Source organism: Scyliorhinus torazame, chromosome X, assembly GCF_047496885.1.
Source record: "Scyliorhinus torazame isolate Kashiwa2021f chromosome X, sScyTor2.1, whole genome shotgun sequence".
NCBI classification, from domain to species: domain Eukaryota; kingdom Metazoa; phylum Chordata; class Chondrichthyes; order Carcharhiniformes; family Scyliorhinidae; genus Scyliorhinus; species Scyliorhinus torazame.
In genome coordinates this window covers 26,005,400-26,028,723 of record NC_092738.1, presented here as the reverse complement: position 1 = coordinate 26,028,723, position 23,324 = coordinate 26,005,400, and the positions used below count along the sequence as shown (strand labels likewise).

At 44.5% G+C, this 23,324-nt stretch overlaps 1 protein-coding gene across 5 annotated transcripts; it reads left to right on the top strand.

The window, feature by feature from the left end:
- The first annotated feature begins 1,087 nt into the window (after nt 1-1,087).
- Nucleotides 1,088-22,861, top strand: fkbp11 (FKBP prolyl isomerase 11). 5 transcript variants are annotated; one of them, XM_072493828.1, is made up of 7 exons: nt 1,088-1,150; nt 6,386-6,482; nt 16,649-16,711; nt 18,829-18,916; nt 19,202-19,235; nt 20,855-20,925; nt 22,626-22,861. In XM_072493828.1, the coding sequence occupies exons 5-7, from the start codon at nt 19,225-19,227 to the stop codon at nt 22,838-22,840; spliced, it is 297 nt and encodes a 98-aa protein (XP_072349929.1). In that variant the 5' UTR covers nt 1,088-1,150; nt 6,386-6,482; nt 16,649-16,711; nt 18,829-18,916; nt 19,202-19,224; the 3' UTR covers nt 22,841-22,861. The 5 variants fall into 5 exon arrangements, with proteins under 5 accessions (XP_072349929.1, XP_072349928.1, XP_072349930.1 ...); XM_072493825.1 differs by lacking the exons at nt 1,088-1,150; nt 6,386-6,482 and adding an exon at nt 14,735-16,519; XM_072493827.1 differs by lacking the exons at nt 1,088-1,150; nt 6,386-6,482; nt 16,649-16,711 and adding an exon at nt 10,553-10,756.
- Nucleotides 22,862-23,324: the final 463 nt, after the last annotated feature.

The window sequence follows — 23,324 nt, the reverse complement described above, 5'->3', positions numbered from 1 at the left end:
CTATCTTACTAAAAAGTGATTAATGTAACCAATATAAGTAGCAAATGATTCTGTATATTTTTAAAGACCATTTGCATTTAAAATCAGGTTATCCACAGGTGGTGGATTGACACAACATTTGTGTGATCAATCGATCCATTTTTGGCCGTATTCATCAGATTCTACAAATAATGGCTGAAATATTTTTTAAAATATATTGGAACACCATTTTTTAAAATTTGTGTTTTAAAACGCTCCCCAATTGTGCTGATTTGTGGAGATTTTACATTCTGTATGCAAATAAGTTTTTTTTTTAAACGCATTTTATTCAAACTTGTATCAAAGTAGGTGACAGCAAATAAACACATCGGGAAACATTCTTCCCAACAATCAACTATACAGTCTGTACAGATTTTCCTCCTTTTTCACCCCTCCCACCCCCACCCCCGCGACGGACAGCTCCTCAAACACGGTCACAAACATCCCCCACCTTTTCTCAAACTCCCCTGCTGAGCCCCTGAACTCATACTTTATCTTCTCTATCCGCAGGAAGTCATACAGGTCACCCAACCATGCTGCTACCCCCGGTGGCGATGCCGACCGCCACTCCAGCAAAATTCATCGCCGTGCAATCAGAGAGGCGAAGGCCAAGATATCGGCCTTCCTCCTCCGGCTTCTCTGAAACCCCAGATATCGCCACCAAAGGGTCCGGGTCCACTCCCTCCTCCACTATCCTGGCTAGGACCGCGAACACTCCCGCCCAGAATCTTCCCAATTTTTCACAACCCCAAAACATGTGCGCATGATTCGCTGGCCCCCGCCCACACCTCTCGCACTCATCTGATACCCCCTGAAAGAACCCACTCATTCTCGCCCGAGTCATATGCACCCTGTGCACCACCTTAAACTGTATCAGGCTCATCCTTGCACAAGAGGAGGTCCCGTTTACCCTCCGCAGTGCCTCACTCCCCAATTGATCTCCATTGCAAATAAGCTTTGAATGCAAACGTGACCAATGGGTGTGGTTTGCATCTGGATCAACAATTGTGCCCAAAGTGCGATTCCTAGCCTGTGATTTCTGAAATCTAATAGCTCAACAATCTGTTTTCAGACTGGAGCCACTGTTGTACTGATGTCTGCTGTCTGGCTCACCCTGCTGTGGATTAAGTTGGTAAGAGTCGACCCAAACTCCAGAAAGATTTGCATCGCTAACCAATAGCCAATATGAACATGTCTGTAAATGGAAGGAGCAGTCATCTGTCTCCTCATTGTTTTCACGGTGCAGAATTTGCTGCTCTGAAGGTCACCAACATTTGAAAGTCATTCAATCGAAAATTGATTTTTTTTAAAGTGCTTTCATTGAAAAATGATATAGGTTTTCAAGGTTGTCATGAGCGTTACATTTTTTTTGAAGCTCGTTCTAATTGCTCCTCTATTATTTTAAATGGATTGCTTTGATTGGCCCCTGCCTGTCTGCTATTTGCAGTCCACATCATTAGGTATGTAATAGAATTTGAGGACATCTGATCATTGACCAACGCTCTTTGATTCCTTTATTATTATCTGCAAAATTTTCCACTTCAGTTTAAATATCGTGATTTGGGCTGAATGTGTGAGCTGGAGGTAGCTGAACAAGCGTTACAATGTCTTGAGGTTCTTTCCTTGTGGAACGGATAGTGAATGTCACCACCAGGCACAGTGACTATAATGTACGATTAAGTTGAGAGCAGTTTGGTAGCGAAAAAGCAGTTCTGAAGCGTTCATTCAGTATTGACTGCAGCATATTTAAGCGAGATTATTCAGTGCGATGACACCTGCAATATGAGACTGCGAAGGAGCACAATCTGTGGTTATGTTCACTTGTGTGCATCTAAGAAAATTAACTGAATGGATGCTGAGAGATTATTCTTTCCAAATGTCAGTTTATCATTTACTTACTGTCTTCCTGTGAAGGATGCTCTGCCAGTGTGCAATTGGGACTGTACTAGAAATTCCTTCCAAAGTGCTGGCACAGATGCAATGGGCCTCATGGTCGCCTTCTGTGTTGTATTCTATAAAGCCTGTTGAAATCATTTTGAATAGACGTGGAAGAAGTGCACTCCAGCTATTTTAGTAGTGTCGAGTTGCTTGTATTTGTAAAAAGATGAGTTTTTTTTTCAAAAAACATTTTATTAAGGTATTTGTAATTTTATAATAATAACAGTAAAAGCTGAATTTTTAACGTGCTACTTTTGCCGTTTTCCAAAGCACCTCACATTACATTTAGCCTAGATTAAGCAGAGCTGCCCTTCTGATAAACGGAGAATCAATGTTTCCCACCTAATGACCATGTAAGGAATGCATGTTTAGAAAAGCTTTAATTGCACATTAGATACCACAGCTCGTGGATTGCATGTGTACCTGTGCAACTTGTCACTTGAGTCACAAATTATTTCTGTAATTTGAATTCTCAGAATACTGACATATGTGTTCTTTGTTGTCCTGAAGAGAGATGCTCGTGGTTTGTAATGTGCTGCAGGTCAATGTCACTTGATAAGTTAGGTACAGCAGCCCATCCAATGAGAACACAGAACAGCAGCAACTTTGATGTTAAGAAAATCCCACAGCACTTCAAAGACGTATGTCAGAATAACAAGTGACCATAAGATGTCGGAGCAGGAGGAGGCCATTCGGACTATCAAGTCTGCTTCGTCATTCAATGGGATCATGGCTGATATGTGATCTAACTCCATATACCTGCCTTTGACCCATATCCCTTAATATATTTGCTTAACAAAAATCTATCTATCTCAGATTTAAACTTAACTGTTCTAGCTTCACCTGCAGTTTGTGGGAGAGAATTCCAAACCTCTACCACACTTTGAGTGAAGAGGTTCTTCCTAACATCGCTCCTGAACGGTCTGGCCCTAATCTTTAGACTATGCCTCCCCTAGTTTTAGAATCTCCAACCAGTGGAATAGTTTATCTTTATCTACCCTGTCTTTTTCTGTTAATATCTTGATGACTTCGATCAGATCACCCCTTAACCTTCTGAATTCTAGCAAAAACAGGCTTAATTTGTGTAATCCTCTTAACTTTACCCCTGTAGTCCAAATATCTTTTTTTGTAAACCTACATTGCACTCCCAATTATGATCCTCAACTCCACTTTCCCGCCTTATCCCCATAACCCTTGATTCTCTTACTGATTAAAAATCTGTCTGTCTCAGCCTTGAACATAGTTAATGTCCCAGCCTCTACAGCTCTCTGCGGTAAAGAATTCCACAGATTCACTCCCCTCTGAGAAATTCCTCCTCATCTCTGTCTGAAATGGGCGACCCCTCACTCTGAGATGATGCCCTCTGGTCCTAGACTCTCCCACAAGAGGAAACAACCTCTCAGCATCGACCCTGTCAAACCCCCCTGAGAATCCGATATGTCTCAATAAGGTCACCTCTCATTCTTCTAAACCCCAATGAGGACAGGCCCAACCTACTCAACCTCTCCTCATAAGAAATTCCCTCCATACCTGGGATCAACTTAGTGAACCTTTTCTGAGCTGCATCCAGATAAAGGTACCAAAACTGTTCACGATATTCCAGGTGTGGTCTAACTAGTGGCTTGTAAGACTTCCCTATTTTTATACTCCATTCCCTTTGAAATAAAGGCCAACATTCCATTTGCCTTCCCTATTATCTGCAGTGGTTAGCACTGCTGCCTCACGGCGCCGAGGATCCGGGTTCAATCCGGGTCACTGTCCGTGTGGAGTTTGCACATTCTCCCAGTGTCTGCGTGGATCCCACCCCCAGTTCTGGTCGCCTCATTTTAGGAAGGATGTGGAAGCTTTGGAGAAGGTGCAAAGGAGATTTACCAGGATGTTGCCTGGAATGGAGAGTAGGTCTTACGAGGAAAGGTTGAGGGTGCTAGGCCTTTTCTCATTAGAACGGAGAAGGATGAGGGGCGACTTGATAGAGGTTTATAAGATGATCAGGGGAATAGATAGAATAGACAGTCAGAGACTTTTTCCCCGGGTGGAACAAACCATTACAAGGGGACATAAATTTAAGGTGAATGGTGGAAGATATAGGGGGGATGTCAGAGGTAGGTTCTTTACCCAGAGAGTAGTGGGGGCATGGAATGTACTGCCTGTGGAAGTAGTTGAGTCGGAAACATTAGGGACCTTCAAGCAGCTATTGGATAGGTACATGGATTAAGGTAAAATGATATAGTGTAGATTTATTTGTTCTTAAGGGCAGCACGGTAGCATTGTGGATAGCACAATTGCTTCACAGCTCCAGGGTCCCAGGTTCGATTCCGGCTTGGGTCACTGTCTGTGCGAAGTCTGCACATCCTGCCCGTGTCTGCGTGGGTTTCCTCCGGGTGCTCCGGTTTCCTCCCACAGTCCAAAGATGTGCAGGTTAGGTGGATTGGCCATGATAAATTGCCCTTAGTGTCCAAAATTGCCCTTAGTGTTGGGTGGAGGTGTTGACTTTGGGTAGGGTGCTCTTTCCAAGAGCCGGTGCAGACTCAATGGGCCGAATGGCCTCCTTCTGCACTGTAAATTCAATGATAATCTATGATTAATCTAGGACAAAGGTTCGGCACAACATCGTGGGCCGAAGGGCCTGTTCTGTGCTGTATTTTTCTATTTTCTATATAATGCAAAGATGTGTAGGGTAGGTGGATTGACAATGCTAAATTGCATCTTAATTTGCAAAAAAGAATTGGGTACTCTGAAATTTAAAATATATATATATATATATATATATATTGTGGCCCCAGCACTGATCCCTGTGGCACTCCACCAGTTACAGTTTGCCATCCTGAAAATGTCCCTCATCCCAAATCTCTGGTTTCTTAGTTAGCCAATCCTCTATCCATGCTCATTTCCTACCCCAGTACCATGGGTACTTATCTTATTCAGTAGCTTTTTATGCGGTGCTTATTGAACGCTTTTTGGAAAGCCAAGTATATTACATCTACTGGTTCCCTTTATCTATCCTACTCGCTATCGCTTGAAGAATTCTACTTCTAAAAGTGGCGAGCCAGTAAAGGAGAGGTCAGCAGAACGAACTGAAAGTCAGGTCAAGGAGATGGGTTTTGGTACTTGTCTTCAAAAAAGTGAGTTGTGAAGAGATTTGGAGAGAGAATTCCAGGGAATAGGCACAAGGTTCTCTAAAGTTCTGCCACAATGGGCTAATGTAAGAGGAATGGAATATTATGCGGGGGGGGGGGGGGAATAGAACTGGGAGTGGGACATTATCCATGGAGAAACCTAATGAAGACCATGTTCGAATGGGACAGGATAAGAATTTTCAGCAAGTTGGACTTTGGAGAGGGTGAGAGTGTAGGATTGGAGTAATTGAGTCAGGAGTTGACAAAAGCAGGGATGTGGCTTTTGGAGGTATGCTAATTGGCGCTAGAGGTGAGCAGTATTGTAGTGGTGGAAATAAATGGTGTTGGTGATGGAAATAATTTTTTTTAAAAGGAAGACTTGCAGTTACATCGTGACTTTTATGACCTCAGGATTTCCAAAAATCTTCACAGCCAATGAAGTACCATTGAGCTGTTGTAATGCAGCAAATTTGGCTGGTTCAACACCGCCCCTTGGATGCCAGGCATAGAAAGTGCTCAGCTCTCCTGCACTAACTTTCTTCACCTTCAGGAGCAGAAATTTCACAAAACAGCTCCATTGCCACCCTGAAAGTCCTCGCCTCTTTATGGTTTTAGTGGCTCCCCCCTTTATTGGAGGGAGCAAAGATAAGAAAGGGCTGTCAGCATGGAGGGACACTCTTGCTGAGTCTGTCAATGAGTGACTCCATAAAACCGCCCATCCGTTGGATTGCTTTCTGGCCCCTATGCCTTTTCAGGTGGTTACTGAGTGGAAAGGTAGGCATTGTAAGTTGGACACTAAAACCTGGATTGTACCATCAGCATTATTCCAATGCCAACATTAACCCATTTATTTTAAACTAACCAATTGCAGTAATAAAATAATCGCAGAAAGTTGAAGCAAGGAGTATTTTGTATATTTTCTCCTTTCTCTTTCTGACCCCAACTCACATACACATCCACACACTTTTTAATAAGATGCCAGTTGTGTAATGTTCAACTGTTCGTATCAAATTCATCTGCTTACTGATGCGCCAAATGAAGGGTCTTGGTACTAATGCCACTCATTGGCATGTTATCTGACGGCCTTGGGAAGGCCATTCCCTTCATGGCAAGTTCTTCGTCCTTTTCATTTTTGGGTTGAATAGAAACAATTGTGCATCTTAACTCATGGCCTCCTGGTGACGAATGGAGAGAGGCTTGAAGGAAAGTTAATTCCCGCCCTTGGCCAAGAAATTGGTATGCAGAAGAGGATGAGAGTAGAGGAATATTAACTGTCTGTCGTTCACTTCCTTTTTATTTGATATTTGTCGCAGACAGTAATGACCGAGAACGTGTGTACGAGGCACGTGAGGAACTGATGCAGAGGATGAATTGCGAGATGCTGTTCTACTCGTCTTTGCCAACAAACAGGTAAATGAGCCACAAAGTGGGAGGTCGTTCAACTGGGGCTATCTTGCTCCTCCCCCTGTCTCCCCAGAAATATTTCCATCCCAAAATATTTCCACCCATGATATCCTTTACTGTGGCATCAGGGATCTGCTACCATTTGGTCATTTTTTGCAGAAGAAAAACATTCTCCTAGTCTTGTGTCCCACATGCCTTCCATTCTCAGGTAAAACCTTGTTCAGGTGCCAGTGTTGTTCAAGAACGATACTCCTTTCAGTTACGGTCACTTGCCATTTTACAGCTGTCCAACACTCTATCCATTGGACATATTTTCCATTTGTGATTCCACCAACTCCTGACGCCCACCGCTGCCCATGCGGATGATCCCCCATTTTCCTCTCTCAATGTTATTCTTCTTTCCAGAGCTCCGTCTACCACTGGCTTCCCCTCAGCAGCTCGTCAGCACCAACAGTGGGTAGTGATGGAATTGTCTGGACTTCACTGGGGCCGAGTCATTTATCTAACTGTTTAATTCCAAGGAGAAAGGATTACGGCTTTAGTTTGCTCGGCTGGTTCTCACTGCTGTGTGCACATTAGCACAGCGTGACTGGGGGGTTAGATAAAGCTAACCTTGAGGAGCAGGGCTGAGTAAACCGGAAACCTCTCTTTGGGCTCTCGACTCCGCTAATCCCATTCTCTGCTAATCCAGCTCGCTTTGCCGATGAGTGACGGGAGTGTTGCAAAGCTGTCGCACCGAGGGTTTCCTTGATCAGCTGTTGGGTCCCAGTGGTGCCCGTTTCCACCCTCCCTGGTACAAGCCACAAGAGACTGAACAGGGGTTTTGGGAGCCATTCCCGTCTCTGGCCTATTCAGGGAGTCATCACTCATCTGTCTGTCTCTCTCACTTTCAGCCTGTTCACATTGTTCCCTGTACAACCTCTCCACATCACATGTCACAACAGTGTTGACCCAGGCAGTAATCACATTAAATCATGAGAGGATTTAGCCATTCTGTCTTTTCAAATGCACAGCAACTGACAGTGGTATGTAAGCAGGGAGAGTGGGGAAACACTGCATTTTCTTTAATCGAGGAAGAAGTGCACAAAAGAATGAAGACTGGCATCAGAGACAGCAGCAGTGCCTGTGAAGAATTGTCCAGATTCCTCTTGTTACCATAGATGCAGAGCTCGCCAACACCCCTCTGACTTTCCCAAGACATTTCCAGTGAGTTGCAGATCTCGAGTATTCTGACGTTGCTTAAATGTCTGTATTGATTTTAAAAATGGAGCTTCTCAATTCAGCAGAAATGATTTGGGTTTACTACTAATCACGGAGCGAGCTCCAAAAGCAGGTTTCATTTATTCCATTCTATAATTTTGTCATTCCAAAGTGGCGATTCACATTCCTACATGCTTATTTAGAGACATCTCTGACAAAAGGTTTTTCAATCAGCGGGAGGGTGCTTAATGCTTATTTTGTAAACTAGCTACCATGACGTTATTTATAGAAGAAGAAAAGGGAAGTATTTACATACGATCTTATCCCTTCTCCCAGTGTCTCTGAGCCCTACATAGGGTGATTTGGAGTGCAATCGCTATTGTGCAAGCAAGCACAGCAGCCATTTTGCCAACAGCAAGGTCTCTCCGACACAATGGAAGTGAATCATTTGGGGTTGAGGGAGGAATGCCAGTTAAGAGACCACTCTGTAGCCACTGGGCCTATTGCTCTTTATTCACTTAAACAATTTGGGCTCTGGAATCAGAAGTACCATTTCAAAATGTGCAGATCACGGCAACTGGGGTTTTTGGGTTGTGTTACAATGTTGGAGGCACTTTATAAATGCAGGTTATTGTAATTATTGGCATAGTTATTACTGGAAAAAATCTGCAACAAAATAAAATACCGATAAACTTGCAGAACCGCTGTGGAAATGGGTTCCAAAACAGGTAAGTGTGCATCCCGTGGTAATGCGTAAGGAGGCCACATACTTGGAAAATGTTAAATGGAGTGGAGGGGGCGAGGGGGAGCAAAGCGATCTAGGGGTATAGATTCACAAAGAAAAGTAAGTTTTCTTTCAGAAGCCTTCCCCATGGAGCATCACCCTGATGTGACGGTGAGGCTTGTGTATTCTGATGACTTGAGCAGTGTCGTTGGGAGCATCTTACTCCTGGTAGTCACCCGTGGCGGCAAGGTCGGGGGGAGGTGCCAGCCAAAGTGCAGTCCAAAAAGTCCTCAATGGCAGAACAAGCGAAGGAAGAGTTTGCCTCACCGGTGGGCCTGGTCTTTGTGATTTGGCGTGTCACCAAAATCTGGCCACCAACCTGTCAAAGTCAATGACGGCATGCCCCAAGGTCCCCACGTTAAAGAAAGTCCCTTGCAGGCTTCAACCAGGGAACTTCCATCAGCAGTGCCTCCATCACATCCTCCGGGTTCAATGGGGGACGGTCGAACAAATGCTCGTGTCCTCCTTGAAGCCAGCACCACAAGCATTCGGACAGCACTCCTGCAAAATGAACTTCAGTGAGCTGGACACAGTCCCGGTGCCCAAAAAGCGGCTGTCCCACCGCGTCCTGTTTTCTCAATTCTCAAATGGCCAGCCTTCCAGGGAGGGACAAAGAAAACACTTCAAACACACTCTAACACTCTCCTTGAAGCATTGAAATGAATAACTGGGAGGAGAAATCGTTCAAAATGGTGACAACCTGTCCCATCAAGCTGCATCAGGCCTTCACTCCAAACGTCTTAACAATGAGGCAGAGCAGCAAGAGAGAAGGAAAGAAAAGGAAGCAAATCCTGCACTCCTGGTCCCACTGCTCATGGGACTTCCTGGCCCATGTTCTCGAAGGTCCGTGGGTGGAGAATCAGTCTGTTCATTCAGATGAAAACACATGACAGAAACTCACCACCCTGAGTGGCCATCATCCTCGAATGCAGGAACAGCTGCTGCTGAAGACTCCTGTGAAAATTTGGATTATTGGCTTGGTCCATTTTTCGGTAAATGATTTGATCGATCCTTGCTGCTCATGTAAATCATTTTGACTCCAATCTCACCATACTCAAGTTATTTCTTTGTTGTATGCAACAGTTTCAGAATTTGGGACTGTATAATTGTGATTATGTTTTGCAAAGTATTCTAAATGATAACAGCAGCTGTCATTTTATCTGTGTGAGTTTGAGAGAGGACTCAAACACAACGGGGGAGGGAGAGAGAGAGAGTTATTCATACAACCACCAGGACGGCAGAAGGCGAATGAGATGGATCTTGTCTTTCTTCATCAAGAAATTCCAAGGTTCCAGGTAAAGTTCTGAGATCACTGTTCCAATAAAGTTTGGAGAACGGTTCCGAATAAAAGTCCGACATTTCGGCATAATTATTTCGAATTCCTACAACTCTCGGCGAATAATACTGAAACGAAAAGTGGAAACTTTAATTGCATGCAGCTTCGGCGATGCCAAGAGTGTGTGTCTGTCCAGGCGGCTGGGTTGGGTTGAGCTGTCACTAGATTGGACCGAGTGCCCATTAGATAGACTGGCTAAAGCATTGCTCCCTCTGCCCCCCACCCATAGGAGGCTTACACCATGGGAACAAAATGTATTTACCTGCCTGCATTCTGGATGCAAAGTATTTATGAGCCCCAAATTCCTGGGTGCTGAACAGCATCCCCTCCTTTTGTTGTGCGCAGTCTATTCACTTAAGGGCTTTGGGCCCTGTTAAATCGCTGCACAGCGACTTGTGCTCGGAGCTTCTGTGCGGCTGTGAGAGGAAATATCAATCGCGGTCCTCCAAAGAACGCGTTTCCAACAAGAGATTATTCTTCTGGAAAAGGGGAAGCATGAAAAATAAATCACTTCCAATAAGAGTCATGCGTTTCTCAAGGCTTTTGAATGGTGATGACAGAATGGGAGACATGTTTCCGGAGCTCAGAACCTCGTTCAAGTAACACAAGCGGAATAAAGTTCGCAATTCTTAACATTTAAACCCAAACTTTAAATGAATCATCAGAAGGGGTACAGTGATATTAGAGTCGAATACTGGATAGACTGGATTCATTCATTTTCTGACATTGCCTTTGTTGTAAATGTTTATTTTGCAGAGAGTGAATATCACCATGCACAGAGGGTGGCACTTTGTCTTGCCATCCTTATGGTGAAATGTCGCCACCTCTTGGCAGTATGCTGCCTGGCAGGATTTTATTCGCTAACTCAGGAAGAGTTCAGGAAATGGAGAGCACAATATCTCTCTCAACTGGCGGCCTATTGAAACACGAATGGTGCTGTTAACTGACCCACGTGACCTGGTATACTCGATCAACATCTTGTGTTCGATAACTTGCAGGAAATGTTATTTAAGGAGAATACATACAGCCGGGAGAAAGGAGTAGAAGGATATGCTCGTAGGGTGAGATGAAGAAGTGGAAGGAAGCTTTTGTGGAGCATAAACATGACGGAGCAGTTGGCCTGAATGGCTTGTGGTCTGTACGGTAAATTCAGTGTGATTAACTTTCCTCGGTGGAATCTCACCAGTGACTGATTGAATAATCAGGTTGATCTTAGTCAGTTACATCTACTGACATGTCAAATTTGAGGTTTATTTGCTGTTTCACTGGCCCAAGGGGGGGGGGGGGGGGGGGGCGGGGGGCACACGGTGGCACAGTGGTTATCACTGGTACCTCACAGCACCAGGGACCCGGGTTCAATTCTGGCCTTGGGTGTATGGGTGGAGTTTGCACGTTCTCCTCGTGTCTGCATGAGTTTCTTCCGGGTGCTCCGGTTTCCTCCCAGGTTAGGTGCATTGGCCATGCGGAATTGTCCCTTAGTGTCCAAAGATGTGAAGGTTAGGTGGGGTTACGGGAATAGGGCAGGAGTGTGGGCCTGGGTTTGGGTGCTCTTTTGGAGGGTCAGTGCAGACTCAATGGGCCGAATGCCCTCCTTCTGCACTGTAAGAACTCTGTGGCTCTATGAAGGATGAATTAAACGTGGCTGATCGTTTTCAGAAGACGTCACCCTCTGATTCGATTCTGATAACTTGAGGTTTGATAAGATTCCAGATGGAGATCAGAACATTTGACATGGTTTTATTTTGACACCAGTAGCAAAGCCCCCAAACTAAATTTATTTCCCTGATTTAGGTATGACTAGCGCTGTGCAATGGCAGAAGATAATGTTTCCAACAAGTTTACACTTTGTGAAATGATGTCTGACTGAGGTGTTTTGAAATTCCAACCAGAGCAAGAGGGTGAAGAGGAAGCAAATGCATAAATCTCACTCAGTATCTGATCTCTCACTAGTTCAGAATTATACCTCCCGTATTTCTCCTCCCAAGATTGCAAATTAATTGTTTGCCTGCTCTGCCCTCCAGCAAGAACCTCCCAATCATTACAAAGGTTTGGAAAAGGGCAAGAAATACAGGCTCTCATATTGATCAGACTACACTGCAGAGAAGCTAATAAAATATTTTACCTGCGACAAACATGTACATTTCTTCTCAATTAAAATAATTCAATTAAGAACATGAAAAAAGTCAGGATGGGGAGTTCCCATTGAAGCTCATCCCTTTGGTACGTTAACGCCCCCATCAAGGAAACTCGGACAGGAGAATGCTTTCCCCCTTTTGTATGTCCTGTTCAAGAATGTACAATTTTAATTGCATTTTCAAACAGTTCTTTTGACCATCCGAAATTAGTTTTGAACATCCTAAATCCTCCTGGGACATTTCCTCTCTCTGTACCTCTGACATTAATCCTGGATTAGTTTCTGCTTTTCACTCGGTGAATGTCGAAGCCTCCGGCTCTGTCTTGCATTGCTGCCCTCGAGCTGGAACCGAGTTGGAAAGAAAGTGCCTCCAGTATCAGCACATTCTTCTTTTATACGCCGTTTTAAAATGAATAAACTGGAGGTAGAATCCTAGTTTAGGATACTTAACGAAGCTAATTTCAACATGAAGTTAAAACTGGGTTTTTTAAAAAAAACTAAATTTTATTAAAAGAAAAGAATGAGACCAGCCCTTTCACATCAGCTTTGTGGAAGTATCTTTCCATTTGTTACTTCCTAAACCTTTGTGTTGCTGTATCTGGTTTCACAAGACATTCGCCAGGAAGCATAGGCCTCAACCACAGCATGAAGAGGAAGCACTCGGCTGGGGTGGGGTGCCTTGTGTACAATTTCTTAATGGCTAGCTCGAGAACATGTCAAGACTGACACGGCCCTATCTATCAAAGAGTAGTTTATCGCATGTCTGGAAGGAACCTCAGAAAGGAGCGACCTAAAATCTTTAGAGAAGGGCAAAAAAATACATTTGGCAAAAGCAGTACATTCATTAGCTGTGATTCTATGCGGTAGGACATACTCTTCAGACAATTGGAAATGTGAACAAATATCAAATATGAAAGCCTTCCAAGACCGTGATGATAAGGGATGAATGGTTTACCAGATGTTTAAGACATTTTTCAATGCTTTATTTTAATGGAGACGTTAACCTATTTGGCTTCAATGTACTTAAATTACTTCAGCTAAAATAGTTAATGTCAACTGACCATCTAAAAAGTTGTCTGCCTGTATGACCTACCGAGTAATTTCTAGGCCGTGTTAGCCGCGATTATTGCATCATTTGGAGTGGATTTAAGAAATAGCTTTTTGAAATTTTGAGCCTAATGCCATCAGAATCAATACTTAAAATTCTACTCGACTCAGTAACTTGTCAGGTAAGTAACTTTGCAGCTTTGGCGATTGCAAAAGCAATCTGTCTATTTGAGTGTTCTATCTCCTATTGTTACATCTCTTTCATTCAGTCACTTCTGGTCTCTTCTAGTTTGATGCTGCTGACCATATCAGATATGTATTGTGTTCCCTTGTTTCTTTCCTAAAATTCAAGTGGCAAGATTTGGTTTCAGTGTAAGTTGTGAGTTTATAACTTGTGAATATCTCACTGTACTATGTACACAGCTGAGATTTTATATTGTATTGGCCAACGCTGTATTGTTTGGAGCTAATTCTGGAATTCAAATCAAACAGCTACATCAGATCAGATTATAAAGTTAGACCAGGGTGAGTGCCACAGTGGGTTGAAATGATGTTCTTTAAACCTGGGCACCTAACTGATTCACTCCAGACTGATGGGATGGAAATCTCTCTCTCTCTCTCTCTCTCTCTCTCTCTCTCTCTTCCCCCCCCCCCCCCCCCCCCCCCCCCCCGCCCACCCAAACACACACAATAGCAGGGACTGTAAGTGATGCGAACCAAGCATGCTTCATCCAGTTGACAGAGCAACATTGCACACCAGTCACTCACCCACTGTCCACACTAACTCCTGAGAGAAGCAAAGCAAACTGGATCCAATTCAAGAAAAGCTCTGGGAGAGGCAGCACAGTGGCGTAGGGGTTAGCACTACTGTCTCACGGCGCGAAGACCTGGGTTTGATCCCGGCTCTGGGTCACTGCCCGTGTGGAGTTTGCACATTCTCCCTGTGTCTGCGTGGGTTTCACCCCCACAACCCAAAGATGTGCACGGTAGGTGGATTGGTCACGCTAAATTCCCCCTTAATTGGAAAAATTTTTAAAAAACAGAAAAGCTCTGGGACTTGAAGACAAGCAAACAAGGTCCCATATATCACAGTTCCAAAGAGTCATTTTGGACTCAAAACATTAACTTTGTTTCTCTCTCCACATTTGCTGCCAAACCTGCTGAGTTTTTCCAGCACTTTTTGTTTTTATCCCAGAGATCAGAGTAGCCCCTGACTCAGTTGCAACTCAGTAACAATCACAACTTGTATTGGTAACAGCACAAAGCTACTGTTAACAACGCTACTCAAACTAGAATTAATTTCAAGGACATTTGATTACATTCCAAACTTTAACACTTATGGTAAGGCCACGTTGAGAATATTATGAATGTGAAGTTTTATAAGGTGGTTATGTCTCTCCTTTAATTTAAGGTAAAATGTTCTGCCTGGAAACAAGTCCTAATTGCTATGGCGACAAGGGGTTCCAGGTCGAGCCGTATTATAGAATCATAGAATTTACAGCGCAGAAGGAGACCATTCGGCCCATCACGTCTGCACCGGCCCTTACAAAGAGCACCCTACTGAAACCCACGTACCTACCCTATCCCAGTAACCCCACTTAACATTTTTTGGACACTACGGAACAATTTAGCATGGCTAATCCACCTAACCCGCACATCTTTGGACTGTGGGAGGAAACCGGAGCACCCGGAGGAAACCCACGCAGACACGGGGAGGACGTGCAGACTCCGCACAGACAGTGACCCAAGCCGGGAATCGAACCTGGGACCCTAGCGCTGTGAAGCAACTGTGCTAACCACTATGCTACCGTGCTGCCCTATTGAAAGCAAGGTGCCAATTGTTAACACCTGGAGGCAATGGAAAAGGCAGAAGACCTACTGGCTCCAAGACTCTCAACAGAGAGAGATTCCCGGAGAGACACAGGAAAACAGCACCTCTTGTGAACAGCAGAGGAAAGCATGTTTTATTGGCCACCAGGAAGGATGGTGATGGGAGCTTATTCTCTGGTCAAGGAAATGGGACCCGTGGAGATTTAAGGACCCCTGAAGATTTGTCCTGGTGTGGCTGGGAAAAAGATTCACTGGATTGGATTTTGTTTATTGTCACATGTACCGAGGTACAGTGATGAGTATTGTTCTGCGAGCAGTCCAAGCAGATCATTTAGTACATGAAAATAAAATTAAAAGAAAATACATAATAGGGCAACACAAGGTCCACAATGTAAATATATAGACACCGGCATCGGGTGAAGCATACAGGGGTGTAGTGTTAATGAGGTCAGTCCATAAGAGGGTCGTTTAGGAGTCTGGTAACAGCGGGGAAGAAGCTGTTTTTGAGTCTGTTTGTGCGTGTTCTCAGACTTCTGTATCTCCTGCCCGATGGAGGAAGTTGGAAGAGTGAGTAAGCCGGGTGGGGAGGGGTCTTTGATTATGCTGCCCGCTTTCCCCAGGCAGCGGGAGGTGTAGATGGAGTCAATGGATGCGAGGCGGGTTTGTGTGATGGACTGGGCGGTGTTCACGACTCTCTGAAGTTTCTTGCGGTCCTGGGCCGAGCAGTTGCCATACCAGGCTGTGATGCAGCCCAATAGGATGCTTTCTATGGTGCATCTGTAAAAGTTGGTAAGAGTCAATGTGGACATGCCGAGTTTCCTGAGGAAGTATAGGCGCTGTTGTGCTTTCTTGGTGGCAGCGTCGGCGTGGGTGGACCAGGACAGATTTTTGGTGATGTGCACCCCTAGGAGTGGGTCTTTCTACTGGAAGTCGCTTTGGGAATTATCTGAAGACTCCGGGAAACGATCTTTGAAGGACATGAGACGTTATGACTCAGCGAAATGGAGAAGCGAGCCTGTTGAGAAGATGAGAGTAACTAAACTGGTTCCTGCAAAGACTAAAAATCCGCAGAGTGTGTATAAACGTGGTGTGGGGTTTTCTGTTGTGTTAGGAAGTAAAGGGGGGATATCTTCTGTAGTTTAGTGTATTTGTTGTCTACTGATGATTACTTTGTACAGTAAAAAAAATCTTGTCAAATGATTCTTTGAGTCAGTCATTGGGGAGAACTCCCCTGTTCTTAAAATAGTGACACAGGTCATTTTACATCCTCGAGAAGACAGACAGGGGCTTCGGTTTAAAGTCTCCTTGGAACGGCTGCACCTCCGACAGAGCAGCACTCCCTCTGCACTGGAGCCTCAGCCTTGAGCTCAGAAGCAGGGTTTGACCCCACATTTGGACAGATGGAGGGGAAACGTTTACGTGTCTTGAGTTAGAAGTTGCAACTGTTTGTAGAGTGTAGGAAAAATAACCATTCACCAGTGGTGCTGGGCGGTCCTTATGCTCTAAAGATTGCTGGGATAGTGGAGGACTAAAATTTGTCTCCAACGCCGTGGAAGCATTAGGTTGTGATCCAGGTGTGTTGACTGTTAACTCACTCAATCGGTCTGCTGGTCAGAATGAGCAGAGCTATGCTCCTTTTTCTGATAATTCTTTCATTGAACGGAATCTCCAGCCAGGATGAAAAGGGTCAAGACCTTAAAGTGGAAGTCTTGGTGAGAAGATTTATTTTAAAAGCGTCTTTCCTGGACCATTAAAAGTTCAGAACTATAAAGAAGCACAGTTGCCTGCCTGTTCACTTCTGATTTCAAATGTTTCCTCTTTTTTTTTTAAACAAAAAACAGCTGAAACCAGAAAACTGTCCCGAGCTGTCGGCAGTTGGAGACAGGCTCCACATCCACTACACTGTAAGACACTGCAACGTTTATTTTTCTAAAAACAAAGCAAATGCTAAAAGCTGCAAATTCGAAGTGTTGTGAGATTTGTACAGTGTTTAAAACCAAAAACATGCCAATTGTTGCATGGTTGGAGGCTGATGGGGGCTCTGGTTGCGGTAACACGTCAGCATTAGTTCCTTAACCTACCAGATATCCCCGCCCCCCCCCCCCCCCCCGTCAGTTTCCAGCGAAGGTATTAAGAAGAGCTGCATTTCCACTTGGAAACTAACGGTAAACGAGGCAGACTGGAGGAGGAAAAGTTTGTAACGCGGTGATCAGGCATCCAGAGGAAGTGACAAATAGACACGTCAGTGTGTGAAACCGACACATGTCGACCCTCGATACACTTTATCCCTGCACCTTACACTGAATGAATGAATCTCCACCCTGCACCTTTACGGGAAGCAAATCAACATTTCCGTTTAGGAAATTGATAGTTTAATTTGTTTTCCTTTGTATATTTGCCTTTTAATTCTGAAACTCGTAGCTAAATCGCTGCTTTTGCAGCCCCCCCCCCCCCCCCCCCCCATCAAAAAAAAGATGTTTCTATATAAATGGCCTGGGTTCTGAAATTCAATGCAAAGTGGCCAGATTTACTGTCACCGAATTAGGAAGGGCGGTGGGCCAGAGGAGGCAGCTCCGAAATTACAGTGAGTTGGGTAAAATAATGTGCAAGTAACTTGATTTAATTATAGACAAGTGCCCAGAGGATGGGAAAATAAGCGAGGCATTTGCTCAGCAAATGATGTGGTAGTAGCAATGCTTAAAAGTTTGAGATCGAGGGAACTCCGTGTTCAAAATATTCAACCAGTGCATATTTTCTTAATTCTTTTGGATGTGGCCATTGTTGCCTATCCTGATTTCCCTTCAAAAGGAGGTGGTGAGTTGCCTTCTTGAACCCCTGCAATCCCTGTGGTGTAGGTACACCACTGTGCAGTTAGGGACGGAGTTCCAGGATTTTGACCCAGCCACAGTGAAGGAACAGCGATATATTTCCAAATCAGGGTGTGTGTGAATTGGAGAGGAACTTGCAGTTGGTGATATTCCCATGTATCTGCTGCTCTTGTCCTTCCAGATGGTAGCGGTCGCAGGTTTGGAAGGTGCTATTGAAGGAACCGTGGCGAGTTCCTGCTATGCATTCTGTAGATGGTACACGCGGCTGACACTGTGTCGGTGCTGGAGGGAGTTACTGCCGTGTATTCTGTAGATGGTACACGCGGCTGACACTGTCGGTGCTGGAGGGAGTTACTGCCGTGCATTCTGTAGGTGGTACACACGGCTGACACTGTGTGTCGGTGGTGGAGGATGCAAATGTTTACAGATAATTATCAAAAAAGCCAATAAGATGTTGAAATACATTACAACAGTGTCTGCATTTCAAATAATTACTTAATTGGCTGGAAAGTGCTTTGGGATATCCAGAGGTTGTGAATAGACAGAAACTAATCTTAAATGCTCGCCTGAGCCGGGGGGGGGGGGGGCGGCGACGGGGGGGGGGGGGGGGGCGGGGGGGGGGGGGGGGGGGGGGCTCCGATGTGGCCTGGCCTGCGATCGGGGCCCACCAATCGGCGGGCCAGCCTCTCTGACTGGGGGCCTCCTTTCCTACCCGCCGGCCCCTGTAGCCCTGCGCCATGTTGTGTCGGAGCCGGTGCGTTGAAGGAGGCCACTTCACGTTGGCGCCGGTGCCACTGCGCATATCTCGTGGCGCACAGTTCGCGCTGGGATCGGCAGCTGGAGCGGCGTGAACCACTCCAGCGCCATGCTGGCCCCTGTAGGGGCCAGAATTAGTCCTGGGAGCGGCCCGTTCACATCGTCGTAAAACACAACGGCATGGACACTCTGCCGCGGGATGAGAGAATCCCGCCCTTGATTTATTTTGGCGTATTGACTTTGGATTAAATGGGGTTATGTTGATTATGGTGTGATTTTCAAATGTTAGGAGGTTACCCAGAATTGCAGAGAGAAATAACTGAATGCGGGATACTGTTGAATGATGGAGTGTACTCATTGAAGGACTGCTGAATGAGTCACTCTGGATGTAAGGACTGGAGAGTTGACGTGTGTTCTTCCCTTCCTGTGTTTCCCAGGGTAAACTGGAAGATGGGACCTTGTTTGACAATTCCTTAATTCGAGAACCTCTCGTGGTAGAACTGGGCAGAAAGCAGGTTATTCCAGGTAAAATGTGACATGATCTGCCGGAATGAAACTGTGCTGAAGAAATGCATCCTACATAGTTACAAAGATTGATCCAAGAATGAGTCAATCACTTGTCCCTGTTGCTACTATAACTTTTGACTATCGCTAAAGTAATAATGTTGACTTCAATCCATATACAAAAATCTTCATTGAGATCAAGAGCCACATTTTGATTCAGGTATTTTCATACTGTTCCAAATCTGAAACTTATTAGTGCAAATTTGTTTGAAAATAATTTGAATCTGACTTTATTTCTATTGATAGGTTTGGAACAGGGTCTCCTCGATATGTGTGTTGGGTAAGTCAATGGGACTGTTATTAGTAATATTTGAGGTAAAATGCGGTAATGTTAATTAGTTTCAAGTTCCAAGATGTTACTGATATTCTGTCTCTGGATAAGATTTTGTCCCTCACCCCTGCTGTCCTCTCAAGTTCTTTTGCTGGGCTGCAGTCTAACTGGCGCCAATAATCCTCCAGTTGTCCACTCGACTGCCCATTCTTCATCTGACACTGGACAGTTCACGAGTCTAGAAATAGGTTCACCTTCAGTTTTACTGTGGGTGATATTACAGTCAAACTCCCAGCCTCCCTCCATGCTTACCTACTAAGCAGAGGTTTCTAGAAAGAGAACTAAAGAAGGAAACCTGGTTGATTGTTTTTTGTTTCTTCTCTCCCCCTCCTCCCCCACTATAAGTTATAACACTGCCATAATAGCATCCTGTAGTGATTACACATCAGTGATTGTCAATGAGTTTAATTATCATACAGTTTATATTGTAGGAAGGACACCTGAAGTGACAGCCAGTTGATAACTACAGCTGGTATAAGGACGTGTCCTATACTCGGTGTCTAACTGTCCAAACCATATGATCTTTGTGATGATTTTATTTGATTGAAATTTTGTAGGCAGTTTATTTCTAAGCTGTTGCCACCTTGGTGGAGTTCAGTTCAATTTCATGGGATTTGACCGCCATTGAGTGCCTCCTCTTTGTGTATGAACCTAGAGTAACGGCAGGTACTCGAACCAAGTACCATCGTCACCCAGCATTTGTAGTCCACCCGTTTCCCCTTCCTCGCCTAAGCATGCTGAAAGTCCCATTCAGCAGAGATGGGGATTAAACCAAGGACCGTTACACATTGATAATAAACCAGTTTTACTAGGCGGCACGGTGGCACAGTGGTTAGCACTGCTGCCTCACAGCGGCAGGGATCCGGGTTCGGTTCCGACCTTGGGTGACTGTCTGTGTGGCGTTTGCACATTCTCCTAGTGTCTGCGTGGGTTTCCTCCGGGTGCTCCGGTTTCCTCCCACAGTCCATCGATGTGCAAGATAGGTGGATTGGTCATGAAAACCTATGAATCTTGTGCTCATTAGTAATCAATATATAACATGAATTGCGGCTTATAAGTTGACCTGGCGTATAAGATGACCCCTGTTTTTGGACATCAAAATGCACATCCAGGTCATTATTCAGTGTATAAGTCAACACCCCCCAACATTTTGCTTGCTACTAAATGCTTTGGCAGCATTTGGAGTTGGCCTCAATTTTTCAGCTCAAAAGATATTTTGGGTTATACTTGCCTTACAAGTGGGATCAAGCAGAACACACTGGCCATGTTGCTTAGGTGATGTGCGGTACTTTAAGACACATCCACACTGAGCAGACTATACATGGTGACCGATGAAATGAAATGTTTCCACATTTCAAAATGGGGACTGCCTAACACCAACACTGGCAGTTCACATTTCAATCTCGGTGTATACGTCCACCAGTTTGTGGGAAGATTTCTCAAAGCTTCAAAGGTTGAGTCATAAGCTGCGATCTGCCTACTAGCTATACCTTGATGAGTAGATCATTTTTTCCCCCCTCTGTCATTATATTTTTGCAGAGAGTGATAAGAAGTCATTTTACTTACAGAGAGAAGAGGAAATTATCAATTCCGCCTAACCTTGGGTATGGGAAACGCGGCTTTCCACCTTCCATTCCAGGCACGTATTCTTTTGTTTCTTTTTGAGGGAGGGAAAAGGCGAATTCTAAACTCATTCCTCTCCGTTTCCTTCACCCAATAGGACAGGCATGTCAACCTTCTGCCTGCTGGCCTTTCACCCTCTTATCCTCCAACACTAGAATCAGGCCAGACAGACTGACCAGTTTCTTTTAGATTTGGATTTATCACGGGTACCGAGGTACAGTGAAAAGTACAGTCCAGGCTTGAGGTGGCTTCCTTGTTGCAGTTGCTCCTTTTACTCAATCTTTGTTCATTGCTTTTAACTCTTGACACCTGTCCTGATTTTCAGCAAGTCAGACAAACTCTCCTCAAATTGTGATGGTTCCTTCCCCATCAATCTCAGCTGCACACTTTAAACTTTGATCAAAGTAAGTTTTTTGTTTTAATAGCGGTACTTAATGCAACCTCAATCAACAATTTTGCATGCATATAGTGCCTTTAGTGGAGGTCTTATGGTGCAGTGGGTAGCGTCCCTGCCTTGAACCTGGAGCTTCTGCCTTAAAGTACCCTCCAGGACTTAATGGCCATGGAAGATGCATTCTTAATGTGACCAAACAGGCATCAACTTGTAAATCTCTCCGCCATACGTCAATGGCAGGCTGTAAGTGTGGGAGAGATTCCTGGTGAGCCATGTAATGGAAAGAAATTGGATCCTCTAACTCCAATGTACAACATGCATAGAGTCATAGAAGTCTACAGAACAGAAAAGGCCCTTCGCATCTGCGCCGGTAATAGTGCGTGTACGTAAACGTGTGTGATGCCACAACAACTCAGTCTCCTATGGGGGCTGGTTGGCTGGGAGGCCTGTGTGGATTAGATTGATGCCAACGGCATCAGGTTCGATCTCCAGTCCAGCTGGGGTGGATTCGAGACCTGCCTCCTTGCCCTGAGGTGATGGCTGTGGGTCGGACCTGCCTTTGGGCAGGGAACTCCAGAAGATGGTGCTTTTAATGGAAATGATTACAATTGGAATAAATACTGCTAATCTAGGTGCTTCGTAATTGTGTTTATAGTTACACCGTTAACTCAAGAAAGGAAAGGTTGGTTAAACTGATTTGAGAAACCAACTGAAAAGAGGAAAAGGTTAGCCAAAAGCTAAAAATGTTGAAACACGTTGAATAATGGATAAGGACAAAGGAGGAAAAAGTGAAGTGACAGCAGGACTGGTAAGTGCTTCTGAAAAGGGCAGGAGAATATTAGAAGAGTTTTGCTATCAACACAGTGAGGACATGGGGCTACGGGACAGTGGTGTCGGATGTCTTATTTTGGAACCTTCCACGGAGCAATTCCATGTCGCATGAGATAGAGCTTGTAAGCCAGACTGATCTCCTATAAAATCACAAGCTATTTCTGGTGTCCTGCCCAAGAATGTGGGACAGGGGCTAGGAGAGGCTCAAAGGCTCAGAGCTTATGCTTTACACGGTTATACATTGTTGACAGGGCAAGTAGTGTTTGGCTCAACAGAGAAGGAGATGCAGGAGTTTCACTTGAGGACAAAGGAGGGCCAAATGAGTACATGGTCATGGTCAAAATAATGAACAAACTGCACAAACTTTACTCTTTGGATTTATGACTGACTTTCTCTTTTGTATTCCACTGGTATTTTATATTACTGCATATGGCTTATGCTGCCGTATCCTAAATATGACTGAGTTTCAAAGTTTGCTTTCTGTATTTCAGGAGACTCAGTATTGCTGTTTGAGACCGAGTTGGTGACTTTAGTGAAATCGACATATTGGAAGAAGGTGATGGACAATGTGATCCCAATCGCCTGCCTCCTGCTGGTTCCTGGACTTTTGTGTCTAATAGGCTATTACCTCTACCTAAAAGCAAATGTGCCAAAAATCTGCAAACGGAAATTCAAAGAGAAAAAGAGCAAAGCAAAAAATAAATAAATTTTCTACAACACTGTTCAATTCGGTGTGGTTTTCTGCTGTCAATCTGGGAGAATTGGTTTGATTTCTTCTGCGTCATGGGCTGCCCCTCCCATTCTACCAATGGCATCTGTGAATAATCACTTGGTTACAGATCATTACTGCCTTCAAGTCATTCTTCACAGGTTCAGCTTCAGGTCAGATTCAGCCGTGTTGCTTTAATTGATTGTTACATGTTCAAGCAGCAGGGCAAAGGTGAAAAAGAAGCAATACGAGCATTAAGTAGCTGTGCTAATCAGCACAATAGTGAGCAAAACATGTATCTCATTACACTGCTGCTATTATTCAGGGTGTATTCCTCACTCACATGCTGGCCCTGACCAGGTCTCAATTATATAAGATTGTTATTGTCAAACATGTTTTCAGAATTAACAGCAGTATGAAAGGCAGGTTTTTGTACTGCAAAGTGTCAAAATGCACGTTGATAAGCTTTCAGATATATGCA